General features: G+C 48.2%; 1 protein-coding gene across 3 annotated transcripts in view; it reads right to left on the bottom strand.

The window, feature by feature from the left end:
- Nucleotides 1-303: 303 nt before the first annotated feature.
- AP2B1 (adaptor related protein complex 2 subunit beta 1) overlaps nt 304-19,056 on the bottom strand; it is a 394,518-nt gene continuing 375,765 nt past the window's right edge. For all 3 annotated transcript variants that reach the window (XM_069791367.1, XM_069791366.1, XM_069791368.1), the window contains 4 exons: nt 13,259-13,343; nt 12,442-12,528; nt 3,736-3,890; nt 304-2,645 (listed from right to left, as the gene is read on the bottom strand). In XM_069791367.1, the coding sequence (XP_069647468.1) occupies nt 2,571-2,645; nt 3,736-3,890; nt 12,442-12,528; nt 13,259-13,343 (402 nt within the window). In that variant the 3' untranslated portion in view covers nt 304-2,570. The remainder of the gene's footprint in view (nt 2,646-3,735; nt 3,891-12,441; nt 12,529-13,258; nt 13,344-19,056) is intronic.

The raw sequence follows: 19,056 nt of genomic DNA, 5'->3' as shown, positions 1-19,056 counted from the left end.
GTGCCAGTGCCCCCTGCAAGCCAGGACCCTTTTCCTGCTGCCCTTCAAGATAAGACGACAGCAACAGCCAGAGGCAGAGGACCAAGGACACTTGCTACCTCCTCACCCTGCAAGCCCCTATTTTGGGGTGTCTCCACTGTAGAAGAGAAGTGGCTGGTGAAGAGGACAACAGGCTCTCGGTGAGCAAACAGCCTCCTTTCCACCAAATCCAGCCTTCAGCACTGCCTGCTCCCATGGGCAGGACCAAAAGCAGGAAAATTGGATCCTCTCCCCGGCCCCACAGAGCCACACACAGCCACAGCATCATGGAAATGAGTTTATTGACGCGGACGGCAGGTAAAGCCTGAAGAGCAACACAACTACGCGGCGAACACTCGAACGAGCGGCGCAGCGGGAGAGGCGGGCGAAAGGCCACCGACCGAGCCCAGGCTCTGCCCTGCAGCGCAGAAACACCCACGCGCCCGAAAAGCCGGGAAGAAATTTGGCAAGAGAAAGGGGTGCTCAGCAACCCCTCCCTGCGTCGAACCTACACTGGTTGTTTAGTGGAGGAGGCTCAAGTGTTTGTTCCTGACCCTGTACCATCTCTTCCCTGCCCCGACACAGCATCACACTCAGTGCCACTGGTGCTTCCTTAATTGCTCTACTAATGATTTTTGCGGTGCACCCGCAGGGCTTGGAGCAAATCACCTCCCAGCACACGTGGGCAGGGCTCAAGGGCTGAATTGCTCCAGCTCTGCCCCACTTTTTCTCAGCCAGAGCACGGGGGGTTCCTACACTGGGACACCACCTTCCTCAGGGTCCTGCAGCTCCTGTGCCCTGCTGGAGTCTTTTCCAGGGCACTGTGACCTTTTCTCAGCACTGGCTTCTTGGTTGCAGACAGTGCCAAAGCCCTGATGAACCATCTCCCACCGTATAACATTTATTGACTTTGAATGTGGCATCTAAAAAGACAACGTGGGGGTTGCTATGCATAAGAGCTTTGCTCGCTGGGGAGGAGATGGCATCAAAGCATGCTGGGGAGAGTGAAGCCGTTCTGGTTAGTGGCTTGGTTTAAGCAGGACAAGCTATGGATGGAGCAAGGACATGCAAGAGGCTTTGCTTTCACTGCTGTTGCTGCAGCACTTAGTGGTTGCAATGTGGTCAGTCCACAGCGAGGGACTGGAAAGGGAAGCAGTCCTGGCCCTAAGGACAGGTTGGAAAAGAGGGGCCAGGGCATGGGGCTGCTCGGGACAGGGGGTGAGAGCAGGAACCCGACTGGCCCTTGTTACCGTGTACCTCTGGGCACAAAGAGCCAAGCTGCAACTGGAAGAAACACTTCCACGATCTGCTCGACTCTCAGCCGAGCCAGGACCTGAAGCCCCTAGGCAGGCAGGGTGCAAACACCACTAAGCCCAAAGCATCTCCCATCACACCACAGCCTCGGTTTTGGGAGACAGCACGGGAACAGGGAGAGCTGCTGAAGTACCCGCAGCACCCTGGGACACTGCCAGCAGCAGCCCCTCTCCATAGGGGCATGGCTGATGCCCACAGCCGCGGCGAGGAAGCAGCACTGCCATGTTCAGATTTACCATCGCAAGCCTTGGGGATTGCCAGGGGTTAGTGCAGTGCCAGGTGAAGGTGGCACAGCTCGGAGGATGGCCGAGAAGGCAGTTTGGCCATAGCAGGCACGGAAAGAACAAGAAGAGGGGCTGGGGACGGGTGAGGATGCAGAGACCATACCTGGAGCTCTGGGAACGGCCGTTTGCTCTAAGAGAGGGCTCGTTTCCATCATTTCATCCACCGCTGTCCCGTTACCAATCTAGGTCTGCAGCTCCTCCCCACGCAAAAGCAGCCTCACTTCTCAAATCAGCAGCTAATGAGCCAGGGAGATGGTTGGAGTGAAAACACACCATCAAAAAGCAGAGCTGAGTCTGCCAGCACAAGTGTAATAAAAAACCCCCTCTCTTTAGGGCTCCATCCGCCTCCACGGACCGAACTGATGGCTCTGTTCCTAGTTCCCCGAGGCCGTGCTCACCCTGCTAGAGCCCGACGTCCCTGCAGGGCTCCCAATACTTCCTTGGAATCACCTTCCCTTTAAGCCAATTACAATAGAAAAACTCAAAAAAAAGTATAAAAATATAAAATAAAGTGCAGTGTTATGTTTTCGACACTTTTGCCTTGTTTTAATGAGCCGACGTGTGGTTTTTGCTTGTTTTTTTTTCAATGAGCGGTATTTTACAAAATTGTAACTACGCCTAAAGCCATTTAGAAAACACCGAACATTGGCACAAAATGGAGAAGCCCACAAGAACGGACAACGAGTGAGGGGCAAGGGGGACGTGGGAGTAGTTGAAGCAGTGGTTACAAACTCCATGGACGCTAAAAATATCAAAGGGGTTTGTTCCCTATCATCATTAGCACGTGGATACTAATTGCTACCTTGTTTAATCAGTGCCTTTGACTGAAATCCTACACATGAATACAGCTGCTTCCAGTTAAGAGTGCTTTTCCCCGCGCCAGTGGTGAAGGAGGATCTGGGGACCCCTTTCTCCCCCCTCCTTCTGCAGGGTGAGGCACAGGCTGATCTCCTGTTAGTTTTTCAAGATGGCATCGTAGGCCTGGTAGATGTACTGGGACACTTCGGGAGCTCGGCATTTCAGGGAGAGCTGCAGAGAAGAGAGGAGAGGTTAGCAGTGGTGCAAAGGAAGGCAGGAGCTTTCTACCATCTCCACAAAAGCAACTGGAAATGTCTGACCTACAGCATGGGTTGGACAGATCATGGATGTGGCTCATGACAGTCACCCAGAATATTTCTCCTGAGTACTGCTTTCTTCATCACCAACACCAAACTGCCTTTTCGGAGCTTGCTACAAGCAGGAGGAGATACATGAAAGCAAACTCCCACTGTGGGGTTCCCGAATCCCTTAACAAATGTAGGTGCCTCTGCAGGCATGAAAGAAGGGGACACTGCCCCAAACTCCGAGACAAGGGGCTTACTTGCCCTCACGTTGTAAATCACAGCACTAAACCTGGGGGCTTCTAATGATTTGCTGCTCAGTCCTGACAGACACAAACTTGGCCGTCACCCCTCTCTAAAGCAAGGATCAGGCTGAGATGAGGCTTGCGGCACCAATCCTTGTGCAAACACTTTAAATCATCTTCCAGCACTCGCTTTCACCCCGCAGGTCCCCAGACCATGGATTTCTCTTGAAATTCCTGGAACAGCTTCCAACAGGAGATAAATCCTCTAATACCGGGATGCTCGGACACACAGGTCCTCAGCAGGGGAGCAAAGGGAATAGCTATACAGGTGCACAATGCAGGACAGACAGCACCTTCTCACCAGCCATAGGCTGATGCCAGCACAAGGCCAAAGAGCCTCTGACATCCAGACAGCCGGTCTCCGCTGCAGGAACGCAGCAGGGCATAAATTTCTCCTTGTTTATGAGAGGGGGAAGGGCATCCTGGCAATGCTTTCTCGCTAATGTCTCTTGGCTTTATCTCTGGGTAACCTTGGCAAGTAACTGCTCATTGCTGAGTGGGCACTATCCCAGCTCACTGGTAACAGAGCAGTGCAATTCTGTTGTTTCTCACTTCTTTCCAGTTCAGTGGGCCTTCCTAACCCCTCAGTCAAATTAACAGGATCTCCCCCAAAACAAGCACGTTAGGCAAAGCAGGGAGAAATCGCTCTGCATGCAAGGCGAGTTAGAAGGATCCCAGCCTGCGCCACGTGCCCTCCGCAGTCCGACACCTCACCGTGTAGTTCGGGTTCCCTGGCTGAATGCGAAGCTCGGCCAAGATCCAGATGCCATTGGTGAGTTTCAGAGACTGGTAGAGCATGTCCTGGCCCTCCACGTTCCTCTTGGCAATGGTATAGACATTGTTGTTCTGCAGTTTGCTGGAGACGGTGTCTTTGGAGAGAAGAAAGAAAAACACATCTGTTAATTCAGATTCATCATCTGAGAAGACAGGAGAGCCCAGAGGAGCGTTCCCAGGATGCAAGCACACAAGGAAACGCTGATTTCAGTCCTAGAGTTTTCCCTGGGAACAGGAGCAGACATGACACAAGGAGAAAAAATTCCAACTTGCTTCCAGGGACCCACCTCATTCCTTTCAGGCTGTGATCCCTTGTGAAGTATTTGCCCACCTTGCAAGGCTTTCCCTTACTGCTTACTGCTCTGGGTCACTCAGGACTTGCTGCCTTTATCAAGGCAAGAGTCTGCAGCTCAGAGGGTAAAAGGACTCTGCTCTATCTATAAACCCCAACAAGCCCCAGGCAGGCTAACCTGGAGGCAGCCAAAAGTCAGAAGACAAAGGTGGAGAAGAACAAAGATCACTGCCTGAGGCTTGCTTGGGTACCTGCTTCTGAGGTCCTGTCCCGACCACGACGGCTCCCTCCTGCTTGCCCCCCTCTCACGCACAGACACCCCTGGCCAAACCAATGTTCTACAAGGTAGTAAAAATCCTTTCCTTTTTTTTTTTCTTTAAAGCAATTGCTTGAAAGGATAAAAACCCACAGACATCTGTCTCTAGACATCACAGGGCTGCAATACACTTTTAATACAGTGTATAACCTCAGCACTTGCAGAAGATGTGTGATTTCACCTGGAGACCTGTATGGATGCAACCATGACACACGTTACTTCTAAGGGACCTTTCAAAGAAACAAGAACAGAGGCAAACATGCAGAACACAAAGACCCAAACCAGCGGCTTCTAGATGCCAAGGGGTTTCTCAGCACAGCACAAAGCAGAGCAAGCCTCAGTCTTTTGATGCCAGTAAAAGGGGCACATTTGCACTTTGGGTGGAAGGCTCAGGGAGGAGGACTCCACACTTGATAAGCATCACTGGCAAATTACCATTCCTGGTGCCCAACAGGAGAAATTTAACTTGTTCAAGCTCTCTGCTGGAGAGCTCTGGGTGGAACACCCTGTCTATGCTGGGCCATTATCAGCAGGTTAGGCACTTTCAACAGAAAGCAAGGGAGAGAAGTGGCCTTAACCCAATTTGCACTGAAAGCCAAGCGACTGGAAACGTGGGATCCATTTCAAGGAGCGCGAGGAGCAGGACAGCAGCATAGAAGCAGCACAAAGCGACCGTGCAGCTCTAATCCATCCCTGAAACACCGAGATCTGCTGGCATCAGTGCTGGATTTGAGAATGGACACAAGTTGTGCTGGTGCATGGAGGGATCAGAGAGGGGACAGCAGAGTCTGTTCACACACCAGGGAGCAGTAGAAGCAGGAAAGAAAAAGGCCCCAAAAATCCATACACTGATGCAGAGACTTGGACCCGCTGCCTCTCGCAAGGGCAGTGCTGATAACCAGAGCTGCGGAGCAGCTCCATGGGCAGCCTGGACCCTCCAACCATGGCTGGGCTGAACCCTTTTGCTCCCTAGGCTTCAGAGCAGCTCCATGCAGGTTGAGGAGGGTTCAGGCATCCAGCTACCCAGACACACTCAGATTTAGGTTTCCTCTCTTCCCCAGTTACTATGGAAACCGGCAGATATAAGTAACTAATGAGATCCTTTGCTTAAAAACCCTCATTCCCTCTGTCTCCTCCTCCCACCTCTACTCCTCCTCTATACAATAAGCTCATCCAGATTAGGGAAACGGGCGAGGCAGAGCAGTCTCCTCCTTGCAGGGAGCGTGGCTGGGAGAGACCCGCGCTGGAAGGACATCACCCACTAGGGATGAAGCCCAAAATCCCATTTCCTCATGCCCTCCCAGCCGGCGAGAGCAGCCTCTGGGGCTTTGCGAAGGCACGGTGTTTAATGCAAGCGCCGGCTCGGAGAGCGCGTCCTTGTTTGCAAGGGATGTTGGTATTAAATGTGATTTTGTTTGCCCAATTTTAACAGGCTGTGGTTAAATCTCACCGATCTGAAGCCCCTCTGGACTCGTATCCTGGAAGTGGAACTGCTGGCAAGGGTTCGAGACTTTCTCTAGCAATCTCTATATCTGCCGGCAGCAGTCTCCCCCTCCGCTGGGGTATGCTATCAGAGCAAAGGCATTCCCCAGGGAGCCTGGGTGCAGGGTCAGAAGCAAGGCTGCAAGTGGGAAGCTGTAATTTTGGCAGCTGTGGGGCTGCTATCCCATCACACGGTGCAACGGCAGAGGGGGGGAGCGCTCCTGCTGCCTGGGGAGCTGTGCTTTGGGGGCACAGGGGCAAGACGGGGCCGCAGAGCAGCTGCTCTTACACCAAGGCCTTCAACCGTGCCATGGCACCTCTTGCAATTTAAACAGCCACTACCTCTGCTGGGGGAAGATTTCTGAGCAGGGGTGTGCTTGTAGAGGGGTACAGGGAGGGAAACTGAGGCAGGGCAACTCCTAAGAAAGCCTGTTTTCTGCCTCCCTGTCTGACCTCAGTTACCCTCTGAAGAATACAAGAAACCCTACCAAAACATACCCTCTTTCAGCCAGACACCCAGAGCAATTGTGAGCAGGCTGGAGTGCTGATGCTTGGCTTGCCTGACTCCTCCTGCCCCCTCTCTCAGCACTGGTTTGGGGACTGGTGAGACTCTACCCCCTCTCCCCCCAGGTAGCAGCTCCCATCCCTCCTGTGTTCCCAAGTATCAGGATTTTGGATTTCGGAGATCCGGCAGAGTTGCTAAGCAACAGTGCCAGGCTGTGCCTGGCTGAAGGCAGGACCGCTAATGCCATGTGACAGCACAGCCTTTCAAAAAAAAAATAAAAAAAAAAAAAAGGCAGATATTTGCTGGGAGCAGAGAGCTAAGGCCAGTTCTGAACAGGGTTGCTGGTTTCCGAGCGAAAGCGCAGCGCCCACCGAAGCCCTGGTTAGTGCCCAGCGCAGGCAGGAGGAGGGCTGAGCCGCACTGCCTGGGCACACGTCTCCCCGCACACGTGGAGTCTGGTGACTCTGCAAACCGGAGCCACACGAGTCCTTCTGCAAGACGGCACAGTCTACATCTGACCTTGCTAAACAACTTTCCGCAAGGCTTTTTCTTTTGGCTCAATGATTATTCTCAAAACCCTCTTGAAGCACAGTATAAGGATACAGAAAGATTCCCCCATCACCAAGGCCAGGAAAGCCTCTGACATCAGTCCATCTTTCAGGGTTGGGGGTTTTTTTGGTGTGGGTTTTTTTTTTTTTTTATTTTGGTGGGTTTTTTAGTTGTTTTTTGTTTGTTTTTTTTCTTTTCTTTTGCTTTTTAAGCAGAATTCTTTACCCTACCTCAGTCCAACAATTAAATAGCACACATAGAAACACAGGCACACAGGAAAGAACAACCACACCAGGCCTCTTCCCTTGCACTGAAGTAATCCAATTCTTTTCAACGGCACTTTCCTTCTGGACAAAGCGAAGGACATGCTTAAATCTTCTACCCATACACCATAAGAATTTCACTTCTGAACTCAAACAGACAAGATGACCAATTGGCAATAACAGGAGTTTTCACAGAGGACACGCACAACTCAGAATCAACATCGACAATATACCTTTTTTGAACTTGGACCTCCGTGGCGTTTTGCAACAAGCACTGGATCTCAGGAAGTAAAATTTAATGACTATATTTTATGCCGTGGTAGCTGAAAACATCCCCACGCCATTTCTAGCAACACCTGAATGGTTCTGAGCATCCAGCCAAGAACTGCATTCAAATACGAAATGCATCTGCATACTCTGATCCAGTGGGGAGGCACTTTGGTCAATATTATGACTGTACATTCATTTCCAAGACATGTAATATGCATGGATTCTACAATTCATTAAACAATCAGGTTACTAGATTTGCACATACAGAAAAAACCCATACTGCACATACAGAACCCCCCCCCCCCCCCCCCCCATACCAAGGAAGCTTGCGTATGATTGTCCCCCAGGTTGTTAGAGCAAGAAAATCCAATTTGTCTTTGTTGTAGCATTAGCAAATTACTCAGGGCGGGGTGGGGGGGGTGGGGTGGGCAGAGAGAAACAAAGTGACCACTGCATATCAATAAAGCCATATTTAACTCCGAATACCAAAGTTGTTGTTTCACAGCAAATTGGGGACCAGTAATAAGCAAGCAAAACCAAAGTTCCTAGAACTGCTGAACAGCACAGCAACTAATTGCCTCCTGCTTAATGGCATTCAATCTCCATGTGCAAGTCAGCTTGTCCTCTTTCACTCTGTGGGTTTGGGTAAGCAGAATTTTAAAAAGCAAAAACATTTAGCTAATCTGATTTGCATATCTTAGCTTAATGTAGTGGTCCTTTAAAATTTAATCAAACTTAGGATGTTGAAAAATCTGCGTAAACAAGGCAAACTGAGCTTTAGCACATGCTCAGTTGCAGGGGAAACCTCAGTTGGTATAGTTGTACCAACAGTACCCTGATTATTTGAGCTATAACAGTCTAGGAATTTGTTTTCATGCACTAGATTATTATATTTTCATTAAAAACTCAAAAATCAATTAATTTAGCACTGGATTCATAAGAGATGAGAATGCTGGGGTATAACAAGGACTTTGTGTTTTCATTACAAGTTGCATTTCTGAATAAGGTTTTCTCCATGGAACTATCATAACCTCTTGCTAAGAGGCAGATAGATGCATGAAACAGCTCTAATGAATTCATCATGTGCAGTGCATCCTAAGTACACCTTGGCCCCATGATACAAGTCCAGAGAGACCTGCTCCTTCACAGCCATATCGCTCCAGCCCTAAAGAACAGCCTCAGGGCAGTGCCAGCTCTCACCGCTGGGAACCTGAGCCCCAAATCCCTCGTCCAGAATTAAACACTCATCTCTCACCGAGTAACTGGGAATCGTGGGAATACTTTAAAGTGTCCAGGACTTGGGTTTGGGGATGGGGTTTTTTTGTTGTTGTTTGTTGGGTTTTTTTTGAAACAAAGATGCTGGAGACAAGGATCAGAGTGGCAAGTTCTGACCATTTAAGGGTACCTGCTCCTCAGCCCACAGCCTGGCACCTTATCCTAGGTTTCAGCTTGTGGTACCATGGGCTACCCACAGCAGCCAAGATTTTCTGGTTGTTCTATGCCCTGTTATGGGGTGAGCTGCCAGGGATAGGAGCTTTTTCTGCCATCCCCGTCGCAAACCATCAAAGCTCAAGTCAATCCTATTTGGCTTGCATCATGGGCACAGGATGGTCCTTTTACCTACAAAGGCCTGGGAGCACAGACTCACTCAGAAGTATCTCCACTGCTGGACTGTTTATCTCCTTTTTGTTTGAAGGAACAAAACAAATTATCTGGGGAAAAGCCTGCAGTTTACACAGGAGGTGCTGTGAGGCGACTTGCACAGTGACAGCCAGCCAACCCTGGATGTGCAAGAAATGCACAAACTGCTTTCTTGACAGATAAAATCCCAGCCCCCTAAAACCCCCTGTTCCAAGCTCATTTCACTTTGGTTTAAAGAAAAAGAAATTCACATTTCAGTTTCTCCATTGAAGAAAATCAGCATCCCCTGTTTAGCTGCTCAGCAGGGCCTCCTGCATATCTGCACGTAACTTCAGCCCCACTTCTCACGCAGTGCAGAAACAGCACGGATCTGAGCACTTAGGAAAGTGAAGGCTCTTTGCAGCTAGGAGAAGAAAAGCCAGGCACCGAGGGTGCAGGGACCACAGGTCTGATCAGCTCTCTGCCCAGCAGCAGCCGCACGCTGTTCGGCACGCTCTGCTCCATCTGTCCAACGCCTGCTGCAGCCGTGCGGCTCTATTTAAGTGGCTGGTAGCGCTGCGATTAGGGCACATCAGCTGGGAGCAGAGGTATTTTTAGCTCACAGCTAAATTCGCATCACTGGGCCGGAATCGGTTAGACCGAAGCATGAATGGTGCGATGCATCCCTGAGCCTCAACAGCAACTCGCCACCCAGTGGGTGGGCTCACGTTAGGCATGAATTACTTATCCGAGCGGATGCGAGAGGAGGCATAACGATTCACACTGTGGCTGCACACCTCTGCAGAGCCGGTGGCGCTTAGAAGCTTTTCGTCTGTGTCGAAGGGTTGCAAAAACCCAGCACCCCCTAAGTTTTAGTAAGGAGCCGTAGAAATCTGCAGACTTTGTTCTGCGCAGCTCTGCCATGGCAGCCGTTGTGTACCTTATTTTACGCAGCGATATGAGAGCTGCACGCGGCAGTATTTCATCAGTGAACAATAGAATTGCCGACAGCCCAAGTCGAGAGCTTTATTCTGGTTAAGCATCTCCTACCAGAGAGTCTTTTGAACATGAACCAGTCTCTCCTCCACAAGGATCAAGTTCCTAAAGATTTTATGCTCAGAGCTGCTATTCTTGGAAGAAAGGAGGTGTCTTAAAATAAGGCTGTTTTCACTGGATTTAAATGATCAAGATTGTGAACCTTGAAAGACTATCGCCCTACCGCAGCATATGGCCAGACACGCACCCTTGCTCTGGTATAAACTAGTAGCAAGATGGATTCAACTGTCATCAGAGCTCATTCAGCTTATTTCACCTCTGCCCTGGTGTGCACCACTAGCCGCTTGCCATGTTGTGAGAAGTCTCCATCCCTGAGGATGCTGGAAGTCCAGCCCTCCACAGGGTTTGGGATCTGGCTGATCCTTGGACAGACGAGGCTTGATGCTGTTAGGATGGCCTGTACTAGAGGAGGTTACTGCTTAGATGAAATCAAGTTGAGCAGCAGACTGAGTCAGGGTTGCATTGGTAGTTAAAATACAAGGGACTAAGACAAGCACACAAGATTTCCCTAGTTTTCCCTCCTGCAAGCTATTGGCCTGCTCTGTGCCGAAGCCCAGGTGGTCAAGGAAGGAAACGGCCGGTATAGTCACAAGAGGGAGGAGGTGTCAGCAGCGGAAACACAAAACCAGAAGCTTCAGCGGATGGAAGTGTTTGAAATCTGTTTATGAGACATGACCCACTTTCTACCGCACATAAGCCAAAGAGGCTGGCAGATCCTGCACACCCCCAAGCATCCTGAGTGACGGATTGTGCTTGGGAGAGGCACTGCGTCCAGGGCTCTGGCTAAAGCACCAAGAGATGCCTCTTCTCGCCTGAGTCCTGGGAATGGCTGCAGATACCACTGCAGAGAAACTGCCTGGCATTCCCGTGCTCTCCCTGTGAGCTAGTAACATGTTCTCCACTGAGTATCACCAGTTCAGGCAGGCCTGAGCAAGCAATCTGGTCTTGAGCTGGCAAAACCTCCCTGAATGGGGAGCATTGCCTGTCACTCCACATTTTCTAACGTTTTCTTCCAGAGGGAGAAGGGAACACAGGCCAGGCTGCAGGATTACCAGTGCTCATCTTCCCAGACCCCACCTTCGCCCCCAATGACAACCCCTGCTAACCAGCACTGCAACACCCCAGTGCCAAACACGAGAAGTTACCAACGTTTCTGATTGGAGATGTAAAGAGCTCTGGACAGTGCCGTCAGGGCATGGCAAAGGCAGAAGGCATTACCGGCAGCAGGACTGCAGTGCAGGGGGAGAGGCTATGCCAAGCTCGGTCGGGAGCAGAGGGAGGACTGGGGGAGGCACAGAGGTTGTTCTCACTTGAAACCCCACAGTGAAATCAAGTCATAAGGTCCAACAGCTGCTATTTTTTCCCCTCTTGCGTGCTCCATCTTTTACATTCCAAAATAGTAATAATTATGAGTACAAAGAGACCCATGGTTTCTGTCTGCAACTGAAGCAAGAGAGCGTTCATTGTGTAATAGCAGACATGAGAGAATAAAAAGGTTACGGAGTTTGTAATCAATAGGGACACTTTTTTCCTTTGTGAAGCATAGCAGCTTTTGGTAGAATCACTTGGCTCCTGCCCAGAACCTCTTGAACAGGAGCAAAGCTGCTATGCTGGCCCCATTCCACTTTTTTTTTTTTTACACTCCCTCATCCTTCAGCAGTAGTAAGGTCATACGTACAAGCAGGATGCTCAGAGAGGCAACTAGACAGATGAACACAGAGCTGAATGGGACAGACTATGATCAAAATACATCAATATATCAGCTAACAGCAGCAGACCAAAACTCTCTCTCACATGGCCTGTCCTCCACAGATGTCAAAACATTTTATAGTGTATGTAGGGTTACTCTTTCACAACAGAAAGAAGAAAGCAGATGCTGAAAGGTGAAGTGACTGGCCCGGGATTATGCAGTAGGTTAGTGAGGGCTGGAACACTTTGCCTGAAACACACAGTAGCAGGACAAGATTGCTGAACAGCCCCAACACCATATTCAGCTCTATTTAAAAAGAGCAGTTTTGCAGAGAAGCAAAGTGTGAAAGAGAAAACAAGAATACAATATCCAGAATGAAAGGAAGAAACAAGTAGGTAAAGTCTAAGATCTGGGATTTTAAATGTGCTTTTACGGGGACCCAGCTGAAGTTTTTGACTGAAACAAGCCCTAGGATCCAAGGCCGTTCTGTTTATAAGTGCAATACCCATCTATCCATTAGCCATAGACAATGCTGTTCATAAGGTGACGTCTAGTGACTGTACATCAAAAGTGCTCTCAGCGTGGTAGAATTAAGCTACTCACCGGCATTCAGGTGACAGTCTTTAATCTGGAACTGAAGCTCATTTTCGTTTGGAATATCCTTCCATGTTGCAAGGAAGACCTGGCGCTCTAGAAACAAGAAAGACGATCAGCACTCCTGGATCCTCACAGGACTGTAGCATTAATTAATTCACCGCAGAATGTTACAAGGTAGACACACAAAAGAGCATTTAGTCACATTTTGCCCTGCCGTGGACAGATCCAGGATTTGCTCCTATAACAACCTCAGTCTCACTGTAAAAGCAGCAAAGCTTTGATGGTTTTTGGAACCCCCAAACCAGAGACAGTCTTTACCATATGCGCTGTTTACAAACCAAGAACAGGCAGGATTTGACAAGAAGGAAGGAGATCCACACATTTAGGATTATGTTAGTAAAAGCTGCTTTTCAAGCAACTTCCCAGCCAATTCCAACAACACTTTAATAAAGGTGACCAGGAATACACGAATTACAGTGAAAGTGGTATGGGGGCAAATCCTAGACCCATTTGAGTGAATCAAACCCTCAAAAAAAAAAAAAAAAGCCAAAACAAACCCCCAAAAATCAGCCTCAAAGAAAACAGATCCACCCCTTGTCTTACAGAGAGAATCAGAGCAGAGGACTTGGGTTTTGGTAACTATTGGAGTTGCAGGACAACAGGGACAGGCTATCAAACCACATCAATTCAGGCTGTTGAGATGCACTGGCATGAAGGTCATGGCCAAGCACACGTGAATCTCAGCCATGGGACAACTGCACCCAGCTGGGCGCTGCAAGCAGTCTGGCTGAAGAAAGCTGACCACAGACCTAAAAGCACTCACCCATTTTGCCATCCTCTACGAAAAGCACATTGAGAGGAATTAGGCAGCTGAAGTAAAAGACATCAATGTTGTTTTTCACAGCCACCTGTTATAGAAGAAACAAAGGGGGTTAAAGCATCTCTATCAGCTGGAAGTCCAAAGGGAACCCAAGATTTTGCACAGCCTCATTGCCTGCCTGCGCACCCTGGACTATCTCTCCAAGCAGAAGCCAGGTCTGAACCTGGAGAGATGTTACTGAGCTTCCAGGTATTTTCAGACAAGGATCAGTCCCGCCCCTCCGTGCTCACTCCATTTTCACTAAAAGCTGCTCAGTCTTCTCCTGTGAGCATTTCACCACACTGCTTCAGAGCCAATTGCACTGATGGGGTCACAGCCAGCATCCTTGCTCTTTTCTGCTCTTGTTCAGCCTCTCCCTTCACTCACTTCTTCCACCGCCGAGGTGCATTCATACCTCTTGGCTGCACACAGCTACCATCATGTCTGTCATATTGCACAAGAGCTTCTTCATCATCCCTTTTTGCTATCTCACTCTTGTAATTCTCCAGCTTCAAACCCCTGCATATTCTTTATCTTCATCCCCATTTCTTTATTTTTCACCTCCTTGATTAGTCCTGTCTCAGCCCTGGACACTTTCTAAAAAGCCTGAAGTACATCTATGGCCTGCACCTTTCTTGCAGCATCTCCCAAGTCTCCTGCCTTTACCTTAGTGAAAGCTATATAGCAAACACATGCAGTGTGTTGATTCCTGGAAGAAAGCCCTGCTACAGAGCAATCAAGGCAGGCAAAAAAAGATCACTTGACAAAAGGCTTAATTCTCAGTGTCATTAAACTCCACCAGCCAGGGAGATGCACTGGATTGCCTTTTATCACACATGCTTGCCACATTACCTACTAATCTCTGCTAACACAGAGCAACCTCACTTTCAGTTTTCCCCAGGCTGAGAGCTGACGGTACAGCAGGAGCAAACGGGAGGTCTGAGAAAGTGCACTGTCATAATATAGCACAGAAAAAGGTAGCTCTGGGCTTTATTTCTATGCCTCTCACGCTCTCCTCACATCATCCCGCACAGCAATAGCCTGTCATGGGAGTACAGTTCAGCAGACACCTGCCATTGCTCGCAACGAAGGAAACAGCCTGTAAGAGAGACCTAGAATTGAGGTTGTGGGGAGCCCTGAATTTCAAGAGCTGCCTGAGCTGCTACTTTGAAAAATCTCAGAAGGAATTCTCTGATTTGTCACCCAGCTGAAACACAAACCAGACCATGCTAAATGCTGAGCCAAAGAAATAAATTTGCTGCCACAAAGACTTATGCCAAGACAAACTCCATTCACATCAATAATTACATATATTAGTGTCCTGCTGAGAAAATCTATTGTCCCATAGTGGCAGGTTTAGAAAGACATCCCCAAATGTCAGTAAAAACAGCTGCAGATAGACAAGGGAGGGGAATAAACCAGAGAATTCAAATGCAAGTCAGTTGATTAGACATGCATGCAAGCCAGAGGACAAGTGGTAGGAGATCAAGCTCCTGAACAAACTCTTCTAGCAATTGGGAAGGTCCCAGAAGTGCAAAGGACAGCAGAAAGGTAGATGTGACAGTCTGTGGGGTTTCTACTTTCAGCCATCACTAAAGGTAGCAGCTTATATTTAATTCCCACAGCGCAAACCAGCTTAAGAAGGGATTAGTTTAAAGCCCAGTAAAACCATGTAAATGATGGTGCAACCTAGGAAAAAAAAAAAGGAAGTCATCCTCTGTAATAGGGAGCTGTTACCTGCTTTGATTGCTGGCATCACTGGCATCACAGTTGGAATGTCTAGTGTTTGAGCTAGAGGCACCAAAGCTAGAGGGGTAAAAAGCAGTTTGGTGGATGGACTTAGCTGATTCACCTCTGCAAAAGTGATTGAACAGACTGGGTGAGTAGCCAAAAATGCACCTCTGAGTCTGGGAGGGAAGAGCTGGGGAAGGGACAGCAGTGTAGCCGTTCCAGACGCTATGCTTGGATATAAGTTATGGAGATGAGCCAGAAGAGGGAAAATTTAGGTTAAACGTCTGGGAAAACTTGGTAGTGAGAATTATTAAGCAGCAAAAGATTCTCTTGAGGAAGACAGAAGCTTCCGTGCTTGGAGTATTTAAAATCAGGCTTGACAATGCTCTCAATAAGAGGAACTGTAGCAAAACAACAAAGCATAGCACAGACTACACTGTGTGACCTAAGATCTTTCCAATGCCGATTTAATGATTAATTGCCTTGCCTTAGAACAACAGAGATTACTTAGCTTTTGTAGCTAATTGTTGTTGCCATACAACAGCAGTTTCTTACAAGAAGGGCTGGAAAGCAGTGCCTTCTCTCCAGTCACAGTTCTAGAGGCACACTCCAAATTAATATGCTAACCCTGTCCCTACAGTTATAAGAATGCTATAAAAAGGTATCTGCTGACCTGCTTCTCAACTCTGCAGAAACATACTGAGTAAGCTGCTTTGGCTATACTCTGGAGAGCTACCCAATTAAGATGCTCTGAAGTGCAATTTCTTCCCAGCAAAGAAAAGCAAGCCACACGCCAGCCTTCCTCCCAAACTGCATCATTGGGTTCAGTAATGACATCACGTGTCACCTTGCAAGTATCTGTAATGATGCAGAAACCAGCTGTTACAAATCATTTTTGGAAACAGGAAAGGAAAATGCTACAGTCTCTTTAAACCTATAGCACTGGGACAAGTCTGGTAAGCTTTTAAAGACTAGCTTTCATTGTGCAACACCACATATTTCCCCCAAACAGCCAGGTATGCACTGTTAGTGCTGTGGTCCCCAAGATCTGGTCCATGAAAAGGTACCTGCAGATACCTGGATGGGGAAACTAGCACCAAGAAGAGGCTAAGAGGCCCGACCAGTTGATAACAGCTTTCCAAAGTCATGCTTCAACCTTTGCACTGCCACATCAGGAGCATTCAATGCCATCTGATAGGCTACAAAAGCAACTGCAGGTAGAAAGCGGATCCACAGCAGCGCCTATGAGAAACTGAGTAGCTAATAACAGTGACTTGCCAAAAAAATCCAGCACTCCTTAGGTGGGAACATTGGCTTGAGACAATCAATGACATCTAAAGTGATACCAGTAGCTGAGAAGTCTCTCCAGGTTTGACATGCTTGAAAGGAACCTCCACTTGCATTCAATAAACCCACCAGTCCAGACTAACTTTGCCTGTGGCTCTGCAGCTTTAACCTGCCGACCTGGACACAAACTACTAAATCTTAAACTAGATCTTCAGTTTCAGACATTTTAAATAGAATAAACAGAAGCACTTTAAGTAAAAAAGGGCTTTCCATGAGCAATCTTTTTGAAAGGAGGAAAAAAAAGTAATATTGCTACCTTGTGAATTTAGTCAAAGCTTCCAAGGGATAAAGTCAAAAGGTGCCAGATTTTCATGTGATGCTTCACTGCTGAAAAGGTGTGAACCCACTAAAAATTGGCACAAGGTTCCCAATCACTTATGTCTTGTTCATGATCTGATTAGGGGAAGCAGCACCTGTAGAAATAATCCCTGGAAAATATTTGCTCACCTTGAAGCATGAGCACCCTTCTGTTGTCCTTTCTTGCAGTGCAACCCTCTGATAGCCCACACATGGTATTTTGGGGAAGAGGTACCTCATAAGAACAATGCTAAGTTATTTTCTTCAATAGTGTAGGTTTCTGATGCTTTAAATCCCAGACTTGAGCATAAGAACTGACTTTCAAAGTCAAGTCTGAAAGCAACACAGATGCTTTCCATCAGCAGCAAGTACACAACATACCCACTTGGAATCCCATTAGCACCTACACTAAATTAAGGATTTACTTCAAGTTGGGTTTTGCTTTAGAGCCTGGTAACAGCCAAACTGTTAAGGCGAGAAGAATTCTCCTATGCAGAGTCTTTTTTACCTCTGCCAGCACAAGGTCACGGTTTATTCTGTGACAGTCTGCTGCTCTGGCTGTCAGATGCCCCCAGGGAGTGCTAGCTACTTCACTTCATTTTGTTTGACAGGTAGGGTTCTCAGGATCCTACGGGCGCTTGACAGCCGCTGCCAGCCAGATACTCTACCTACAGGCACAAGTCTCGAGCCCGGGCAGCGGAGCTGTGCACAGACAGCAAGGCTGGGTGCTGCGCCCCTGGCTGCGGCTGTCATCTCCAGGCACACCGCTTACGTCAACCGTCAGGGAACAGCGAGTTACTGGGAGGGTTACGCTCTCATGTGTGCCTGGCTGTACTTGGAGTTCAAAACGTACATTTTAATCAAATGAGCTGTACCATGCGGCAGACCTGCCCTTAATCGGCAAGCCAACAGCTTTCCACAGCTGAGATAGGAACTGGCCGCAGATGCCAAGCTGTGATCTGAGTCCTTAATTCAGGGAGCTCCCAGGAGGGTTCTCTTCTTTGCTGGAATAAGACCCTCTCTAGTAGAGGATGTTGAAAAAATAACCTAGGCAACAAATCCAAGAAAGCACCTTCCATATCTGACTACCCAAGCTTGTTCTGCAGCGGTTGGTCCAGTTATTTTGACACAGCTCACACACAGGCAGATATTGTGCCATTTATCAAGCAGGCTCTAAAGGGAGAACATCTGCTGGCTGGACTTGCTGCTTACGCTGATTCTCAACCTTGTTTTTATCGAGAGTTGAATGTGTGAAATCTGTTTCCAAGTACCGAGAGCTCTGCATTTGTGACCTGAGATACATCAACACTTCTGATGAATGAGAGTTCCAGTGGTTCTGCATTGCAAGCGATACACCAAAGAGTGGAGGAGCACAGGTGATGAGTTACAGCAGAACTGAGCATAGAAGGGTAAGTATGATCTAGTGCATTAGCAAGACTGATCTTTTCTCAATGAAGAAGCTGCACCTTCATCTGCCTTTACAGCAATGTTTTGCCAAACTCATTGGAAGATATGAAAATGTTCTGCACCCCACACTGCTCAGCAGCAAGGGAGAGGTCTGTGTTTCCAAGTGTCACTTTTCAGGAAGAAATGCAGCTGGCAGATCCTTCCCTTTCAATACTCGCCAGATCATTTTACAGGCATTTTTGAAAACTGAAGCTATGCTTCTTTCAGTTGCATGCTCAGTAGCTGCAAACAGCCCTGGCAGTTGACAGCAGGTAACACTGAGGAACACAACACACTGATTGTCAATTTTGAATGTGGATCCCAAGAGAATGGCAATGCTCCAGGCTCAGGCAGACTCGCTACTGCTCCAGGAGTCCCTGCAGCTTGTTTTCAATTGTATTATCTCCTGCAAGTTGTTACCATCTCACAGAAGAGATTATCATATTCGTGCCATGACAGGCCAGGCCTGAGCTCTGAAACTCTCACAGCAGGCTGGCTCCACTTCACCCATTTCCAGGGTTAGGGGAGCAATTCTCATGTACCCAAATGAGCAAATCAGGTATTCTGATTTCACAGCCTTTCACAGCCCTTGAAAGGCCATTTATTAGGAACAGTGGTGCTCTTTAGCATAGAAAGGTTCTCATCCCAGGCACTTATTCCAAATTTGACTTGAAGAAGTATCTGGAAAGAGTTAATATTCCTCACCGATGCAAACCCCTGTTTCAGAACTCACTTTCCTCTTTGAGAGCCCAAGGTCTCACACACACGGTGGCAAAGATACCTCACCCACCCCACCTCTTCCACTAGGTACAACCCTAATAGCCTACCTGTCATTAGAGGAGTATCACTCCTTGGGCTGCCAAAAGGCAACTACAGGACCCAAGCAAGCCTATATAACTACTACAGCCATCTCCCTGGCTGGCAAATGAGACACGGCTATC

The sequence above is a fragment of the Haliaeetus albicilla genome, chromosome 9 (genome assembly GCF_947461875.1).
Source record: "Haliaeetus albicilla chromosome 9, bHalAlb1.1, whole genome shotgun sequence".
NCBI lineage: Eukaryota > Metazoa > Chordata > Aves > Accipitriformes > Accipitridae > Haliaeetus > Haliaeetus albicilla.
Note: the sequence above shows the minus strand (reverse complement) of the source record. Positions and strands in the feature narration are given on the sequence as shown.